At 38.8% G+C, this 8,767-nt stretch overlaps 1 protein-coding gene across 2 annotated transcripts; it reads right to left on the reverse strand.

Moving 5' to 3' along the window:
• Positions 1-276: 276 nt before the first annotated feature.
• LOC147634823 (uncharacterized) lies at positions 277-3,999 on the reverse strand. 2 transcript variants are annotated; one of them, XM_086804011.1, is made up of 9 exons: positions 3,916-3,999; positions 3,466-3,687; positions 2,666-2,944; positions 2,509-2,576; positions 2,244-2,349; positions 1,676-1,861; positions 1,508-1,587; positions 1,288-1,378; positions 277-1,180 (listed from the first exon to the last, which is right to left on the reverse strand). In XM_086804011.1, the coding sequence occupies exons 2-9, from the start codon at positions 3,676-3,678 to the stop codon at positions 1,040-1,042; spliced, it is 1,164 nt and encodes a 387-aa protein (XP_086660137.1). In that variant the 5' UTR covers positions 3,679-3,687; positions 3,916-3,999; the 3' UTR covers positions 277-1,039. The 2 variants fall into 2 exon arrangements, with proteins under 2 accessions (XP_086660137.1, XP_086660138.1); XM_086804012.1 differs by lacking the exon at positions 3,916-3,999 and having other exon boundaries at positions 1,508-1,572; positions 3,466-3,841.
• Between the last annotated feature and the right edge of the window lie 4,768 nt (positions 4,000-8,767).

Genomic DNA, 8,767 nt, shown 5'->3' on the forward strand with positions numbered 1-8,767 from the left:
ATATTCAAGCATTTCCTCTTTCTTGCCTAGAAGGTAAATGTAAATTTGATTTACAAGCATTCCTAGAATCTAATCACGTTATTTCTTGAGAACTTGGTTTATCCTCCCAAGCAAGTATATCCTCAAAGTTTTCAAGAAATTGTGTTGGGCTGGATTTTGTGTTTTCATCAAACGACTTGTTAATTTGTGCAGCCGGGCCTCCATTAACAAGATTGCAATTCCTCAAGCTTCAATGGCATAAAACTCAGCAAGTTTGTTTTGTTAAAAACATGCAAATGTGCTGCAGCTAACCAGATTACCCACAGCATCAACAAGTACATCAAGTACTATGATGCCAAGAATGTTGTATACAAGGCTTCATCAGAGCACTACAATGCCAGTCTTCATCGCAGAAGGCTTTCTTTTTTTCTAGTAGTAGTTCCTTCTGTAAGTGCATACATGAGCCTGCCCGAGGGCAGTTAAGAGCCCGGTAAGAAAGGTCACTCAAGAGAGCGCCAGCAGAGGCTCGAACTCAGGACCACCCATAGATTTGAACTGTTACAAAGGAAGAATCAAGACTCCACCATGACGAATAGATTTTGCATTACCAGCAACATAGAGAGTTCATTGTGAGCATACTCTGTTATGTGCCACGTTGAGCACATAGATATAGATTTTGCAATGCCAGCAACATAGACTAGGTTCATGTGAGCACATTCTGTTATGTGCATGTTAAGGCAGACCATATGATTGGTATAGCAAAGTTGCCTTATGAACCACAGTTAATGCACCCGTGACCATATAACATTGTCCCCCTGCCCCTGCCCCCCACGCCAACCTCACCCCCAGGTGGATTCCAGCCTCGAATTTGTTCTTGTGTTGTTGTAAGATGTGTAAGGGACATCAATGCTTGCAAAACTTCTGTTCCTCTTTAATGTACATTGTACAACCGCTGCTTGATTGTACCATGTACACTTGATTTGCTTCACCCTATGATTGAATTACTGCTACTTGATCCTTCCCATGTCAAAATTGCAGTAGAAAATCTCACTCATTCGATTCAGCTGTCATGTTCTTCAAATGTATCATTTGAAGCAGCCACCACCTTTCCCTCAAATATCTGGGGGAGGATGCCAAATGTCACAAGTGTATCCATCAATAGCTTGTGAATCTCACAGTACCTTGTGAATATGAGGTCACCCTGCAATACATCTTAATCCCAGTCAGTGATATACAAAGGAGCGAAAACTGATTCATGTGTATGCATCCTAAAAACAGTTATGTCCAAATTCCATTTCCCTTCCATACCTCAGCCTCCGCCTTCACAAGGTTTCTCTTCAAAATCACCAACAAATCTGCCAAATATCTAGCCGTTTCATTGTCGGACCGAGCTGCCTCCCTGGACACACCATCACAACCCATCATAATGGACTACAGAGATAACAACTTGCATATGTTTTGTTGGGGGGCAGCTGTGCCAAATTTGAACCATGACAACAGAAAAGAGCAATAAAGACATGAAAGTTACTCTATTTTGGCTCTTGCTTCTGCTTCCAGATGATTAAAATTCTCCTTCTCGTCTGGGCTCAAAGCCTGGAGCATGCCAACCTGGGGTATGATTCATCTGCTCAAAAAGTGAAAAGACAGGATACTGCAGGCAATATCATAACCATAAAGAAGTCTGATAAGTGAGAACCTTGCTTATTGCACCCGTGAGCTTGCCCCTGTCCATCAAGGTGCTCTTTCCAGTCCTCCGCCGAACCACATTCCTGATTTCCTCACTGACTTTGCAAGCTTCAAAGAGCACCCTTTTCGTTCCCCTAGCCTCTTTATGGAGCACACTTGCCGGACTCTTAGCATCAACGACATTAACCGAACCTGCCTGCACCACAAAATACATGATTGTCTACTTGATCCATTCTCAGCTTGCTGGCACATTCAGCACAACTGGTGGGGTGGGCAGGCACTTTAATAAGTTGATTGGCCCCGACATCAGATGGGCCCAAAAGCACCATGCATGAGGGTGTAAAGTTAGCTCCTACTCAAGCCACAATATGGCTGACATCAGACCTGTTTAATCGTGCCACGTGTGATGGGGCCAAGTTGACTCCTACTCCAGCCATTATAGCTAGTTGTGTATTGACCCATGTAAACCATGTGTTAACAAGCTCAGTCCCCCCTGTTGGGCTTGCATATCATGGACACAATTGTTTAGCCTGAACATGTTGTGTGTAGGTGCCTTATTGTAGTGCTTAGTCTCTTACCTGTTTGGAGATGTTTAGCTTGCTTGCTGTTCCAGGCAGATCATAAACCCAGTCTTCATCTGTAATATCCTGTTCCACGTTTGCGTGATTCTTGCAAAGTGAGCAGCTACAAGAAAAAACACTAGCCATGTCATATTCCCCCTACAGCCATGGACACACACATACACACCACCTCGTGAAGGTTGATGATAAGCAGAATGACATGCACAACTAGAACATCACCTTGATACCCAAAAGAATCTTTACTAAAAATCTTGACAATTACCTTATCTCGGAGTTCTCTGTGGCCGTGATAATTCCCCACCTTGCCTTCACTTCTGGAGATACAAATGTCTGTATTGAAACCAACAGAAGACACAAAGCTTTGAGCACAACAGTTCAAAGTTGATTGAGAAGAAGAGGGCTGTGGTAGCATCATTTACCTGTAGTTTATCTCTGGGCATAGCTTTCAAGATGGTTTCAATCAAGTTAATTGCCGCCTTCTCTCTCTGCTCTGCCTCGATAGCTCGCAGCTCTGCCTCTGCCGCCCTCTTGTCTGCCTCTGCTCTCCTTTCCTCGGCGTCCTCTGCTGCCTCCGCAAACACCTCCCTGTCGTTCTGAAAAAGCTCACATTCCTTCAACAGCTTCTCATAGGCCCCTTTCAGAACATCAAACTCCCCAATCTTTTGTCTCAGAGCTGCTGCATTCATAGAGGCCTCCACCTGCAGAAGCAAGAACTAATGACACAAGGGTTTGTTTTGCTCACTCCAATCCTGACCCTGACTAACCCTAAAAACAAGCTTCAAAACACTAAAAACAGCATAATAAAATGAGCATCCCTAACCCCAATGTTCTGTGCCATTTCCTTGTATTTGCTGATGATCACGGTTATAAGCGTTGTGAAATTTCTCTACACCAGAATGCCATATTCCCTAGCCCTAATCCTAACCCTTAACTTCTGTGCCAGACTTCAAAACACAAAAACCACGTAAGGAAGGAAGAGCTTGGAATCTCATGTTAAACCTTAATCCTAAGCCTGAGAAACACAAAGCAAGCGTAGTGATGGAATAGCATATTGAAAACACACCATAATCAATAGGGCTAAACCCTAACCCTAAATTTATAATTAAGCACACAGTGTTCCGAATTGCATGTTGGAACATAAGCATATGACCCTGATCTTCTGTTTGCAGCGAAATGAAGACACAAACATGCATTGCACATTAAATCCCAAAACCATCACCTTAGCTCTACTGTATCTGTCCTCCAGTGATCGGTGCTTGAGCTGCATATCTTTGAGCTGGGCGTGGAGGCTACACACAGACTTCTGGGCAAGGGTGAGATAGTGACGCAGCTGAGCTCCAACAGAAGGTTCGCCGATCATGGAGTAGACCATGACGCCAATAGAGTCGTCGACATGCCTCGCGAGATGGCCTTCAGCGTCCAGAGTACCCATCTCTCAGCCCTTCAAACAAAAAAAAGGCTATGGAAAGCTGAACAAAAACCTGCTGTGAAAAACCCCTAACCCTAGCTCTGTGAAACATGTAACAAGACAAAAAACTTTCACCCTGTAACAAGCCAGAAAAACCGTAACCTAACCCGAGCTCTGTGAAAATGAGGAATAAGATGCTGTGAAAAGATAACCCTAATTGTCAGAAAATGAAAAGGGAAGATGATGAAGAGAAACGCGTACTGTGGTGGCATATATGCAATTGATCTCTCTAGGCAGAAATGTTGGGCTTTCTGTTCTCTGCTTTCGCTACTTGCTTTTTGCTTTTTTCCCACCAAGCCGTGAAGGAACCGTTGGCAATAACATTTCGTGTTTTACTGGATTCACAAACGTCCGCACCCAAAAGCATGAGTCCAAGTGAAAAAAGTGGCGGACGCCTCTCCTTTTCAGCACAAGGAGAGGAGAGAAAAGAGAAATCCTGGAAAGTGGAGCAATCGGCTAGCTAATTAATTTCAAACGCTTCATTGTTGGGGCCGCTTCGCCTCCTTTTTACATAACGCAGCAACACTCGAGTTGAGGACTAGTAATATTTAATAGACTAGATCATCATCAACTAATTAATTGATTTTCTTTCTCTATCTCTATATATTTAACCCAGCTAACGTCTCCCTCCACGTGTCACAAAAGAATGGAGGGGCGTTCGTCGTTTGAGCCCTACCCGCCACCACGTGTAATAAGCTATGCATGAGCCATCGTGGAGAGCTCTGCATGAGCCATGTAAGATTCCTCCCTCCAGCTTTTGAGGTGTACAGGTGTAAGAACCTCCCCTTCTGATCTTGTAATTATTCTCCTCTTTGAAATAAAAGAAAGATTCTGTTTTACCCTGTTTTGACCTAGAGAGAGAAAATGTCAATCCAAAATTGAAAATTTTTTTGATATAAAAATCCTCCTAGTGTCTAAGATGGTTTCCCCTGAAAAACAGAAATTCAAAAAGAACTTTCCAATGTGCAATTGGAATTAATTGAAAAGAAGTATAAAGGACCTTAGCCTAAGGGTCTAGATTTTCAAAAAAATTTAGATTATGGTCCAATTAAGGCAAGGTTTATTAGTAAAAAACTATGAGTATGGTCCAATTAAGGCAAGGTTTATTAGTAAAAAACTATGAGTATTACTAAAAAATGAGATATTTTGGGTATAATGATTCAATTTTGACACCTTGGTAAAGAGAAGGGAGCTCTTCAAGGAGCCACCTATTTCACTTGTGTGGTGGAGTTTTAAACTCTAAAAAAGTATTGTGATATTTTTATCTCTCCTCTCTCCTAGATCAAACCAAATCAAAAGGGAGCTAAACTAGGTCCAAATCTTGTCCAAATTCAGCCAAACTAAACCTGAAAATTTCTAGAAACTAGTTGGACTCCCTCACCTATAAATAGATCCTTAGCCCTTTGTAAAAAGATATGAGAACTATACCATGCCAGTATTATACTGAAATAATGATATTTTCTATTATCCTCTAAAAATCCTCTACAAATTGAAGAGATTGGAGCTTCTCTCTCTCTTCAATCTTCCTTGGTGACTCCAACTACATATCAAACCAATTGCAACATACCAAACCAATTGATTGGTTGGGGGCCTCTACTGTGATCAAAGAATCAAGTAATTTAGGAAGTAAAGTGTGGATTATTGTCTTTTTTTTCTTAAATCTCCAAATGTTTCTCTTCTCAACCCCTCTCAAGCTTGAGAAGCATTAATTTGAATGGCTTTTGAATACTATTGAAGTTCTTTAATGTATTGTATGAAGAAATACATAAATTTCCATTTATGCTTAATTTATAATGGTTTTTAAGCATTTCCTCTCTCCCCCAAAGAATGGTCATTCCTATGACCTATTCTCAACTCAAATGAAGCTTCTCATGAAGCATTTCTCTAATCTAAAAGTAATTTCTATGCTTGTCTAATTGGAGGCCAAAATAATGGCTTTTAATACTTTTATGCTATTTAATTTGGTAAAATTAAGAATCAATCCATAATTGGATAATGATCCAATTAGTGGTTATTCTAGTCACATGAATAATACTAAACTTTATTCTTTCAAATTTATTTAGAATTATCAGAAATAGCAATGGAGCTATGGTAAAATTTTTGAAAAATAAACACATAAATCATTTTCATTTATATTATGAAAAGAGGACTTCCTACCATATTCTAGGATTAATCATCCTATATTAATTGAATGATTCTCATTATAATCATGGAAAATTTGATTTTTATGTTTATGCATAAATAGTAATTAGCAAAAGAGGAATTTCTAGTAATTCATTTTTAATGTTAAAAGAGGAATTCCTATGACATTTGGAAATTCCATCATTGAGATGGAAAAAGAGAAATTCCTAGCATATTGGAATTAATGAGTATTTTAATTAAATTCAAAGATAAAATTTAGATAAATTTATTTTATCTATAAGAAATATTTAAATGATAAAAGAGGAATTCTTATGACATTTGGAAATTCCATCATTGAGATGGGAAAAGAGAAATTCCTAGCATATTGGAATTAATGTGTATTTTAATTAAATTCAAATACAAAATTTAGATAAATTTATTTTATCTACGAGAAATATTTAAATGTTAAAAGAGAAATTCCTATGACATTTGGAATTCCATCATTTAGATGGGAAAAGAGAAATTCCTAGCATATTGGAATTAATGAGTATTTTACTTAAATTCAAAAATGAAATTTAGATAAATTTATTTTATCTATAAGAAATATTTAAATGTTAAAAGAGGAACTCCTATGATATTTGGAATTCCATCATTTAGATGGAAAAAGAGAAATTCCTAGCATATTGAAATAATGGATATTTTATTTTAGATAAATTTATTTTATGAGAAATAATTGACGAAAAAAGAGGAATTCCCATGACATTGGAATGCAAATAATCAAATGCAAAAAGAGGAATTCCCTTGGTATTTGAGATCCAAGAAATTAAATGGGAAGAAGAGGAAATCTTAGTATAATTCAATTTATGATTATTTACCAAAAGTGAAAATATGGGTAGAATTGATTTCTATAAATCCCATGAATTCTTTTATTCAAAAGAGGAATATTGAATATAATTCAATTAAGGAATTGAGAAGGAATATGGAAATAGTCGTCGAGAAAAATAACCTTTGATTAGGCCAAACAATTTATAGAAATTTAAAAAAAGTTCCATTATCGGTATCAAACTAGAAAAAGCTATTAAATGGGAATAGCATGTGAATGGGTGTGATAAGATGTGTATGGGATGTGATAGGATGCGAATGGATGTGATAAGATGTGTATGGGATGTGATAGGATGTGAATGGATGTGATAAGATGTGTATGAGATGCGATAGGATGTGAATGAATGCGATAAGATGAAAATAGAATGTGATAAGATGTGATGTAATGAAATGGATGTGGATGTGAATAATGAGATGAGAGGATATGTGAAAGGGTGAGATGGGAAGTACATGGATGTGTATGTGGAAGAATGGATGTGGATGTGGATGTGGATGTGGATGTGTATGTGGAAGAATGAATGTGGATATGTATGTGGAAGAATGGATGTGGATGTATGGATGTGTATGTGTATGTGGAAGAATGAATGTGGAAGAATGGATGTGGATGTATGGATGTGGATGTGTATGTGGAAGAATGAATGTGGATGTGTATGTGGAAGAATGGATGTGGATGTATAGATGTGGATGTGTATGTGGATGTATGAATGTGGATGTGTATGTGAAAGAATGGATATGGATGTATGGATGTGGATGTGTATGTGAAAGAATGGATGTGGATATGCATGTGAGAGGATGTGACGTCGATGTGAGTAAATGGATGAGATGTAATGTGATGTGAATCGGGATGTGAATGGATGAGATGTGATGTCATGTGAATCAGGATGTGAATGAATGATAGGGGATGTGAATGGATGAGATGTCATGTCATGTGAATCGGGATGTGAATGAATGAGATGTGATGTGAAATGGATGTGATGTAAATTGGGATAGATGTGAATGGATGATATGTGATGTGAATGAATGTGATGTGAATGAATGTGATGTGGGTAGATGCGAGTGGATGAGATCTGATGAGGATAAATGAGGAAAGATGCGATGTGATTGGATGAGAATGTGATTGGAAAATGATGTGATTGGATGAGAATGTGAATACATATGAATTGGATATGGATTAAATAATGTGGACAGATGTGAAAGACGAGAGTTCATTATAGAAACTGTATTTATGACTGTTTTATGTCAAGAATGTTGGAGAAGCATTTTGACCATCTTGTGAATGAGGTCATGGAGACCTAATCTGATAAAGTTACAATAGCTGACGTAGAGTCAACGGAGGACGTCTCGCGTAGCAAGGTCGGCCGAGGTCTTGACTCGCCTCGATTAAATGGTGAGCTTCCGGTATGGTGGATGAGGGACCAAGGATGCGGCCTATGAGTGAAGCGCTAGGTCACCTGCGAAGGATCCTAGAGGGTGCTGACCATACGGTGCTCGGGCTCTGGGTCGCCGAAGATACCCACACGTGCATCGTGGAAGATATTGGAACAAGGAGTAAGAGTTGTTTTCTGAAACCGGGCATGGATTTGGTTGATTGACCTTACTGGTCCTCAACGGATGAGTCCATGGCTCTTTTATATGGATATGTTGGTTGATCTTGCTGATTTTCAACGGAGATTCTATCTTGATTTTTATAAGTGAATATATTGTCGGGTACTATGAGCGAGGAACTAACGAAAAGGCCCCTGAGGGACAGGTGGTGAGTGTTCTGGTTGCCAATGATGCCATAAATACACCGATGAAGGAATGATTGGAAATGAGGATTCAACCGGAGATTTTGAGGATTATGATCAGTGATACTATCTTTAAAACAATCATGAAAAAGGCATTTTCATAGATTTTGAGGATTATGATCAGTGATACTATGGTTTCATTAATGATTGTTTTAAAGATAGCTGAATCTATGAAAAAGGCATTTTCATATTGGGTGTGTAAGTGGTGTGACTTGCATTAAATTTGCATGAATATGGCTAGGGGGCCTAGGAACTCTACCCGA

This window comes from Cibotium barometz, chromosome 10 (genome assembly GCF_041138505.1).
Source record: "Cibotium barometz isolate CiBa-2024 chromosome 10, ASM4113850v1, whole genome shotgun sequence".
In the NCBI taxonomy this organism is placed as follows: domain Eukaryota; kingdom Viridiplantae; phylum Streptophyta; class Polypodiopsida; order Cyatheales; family Cibotiaceae; genus Cibotium; species Cibotium barometz.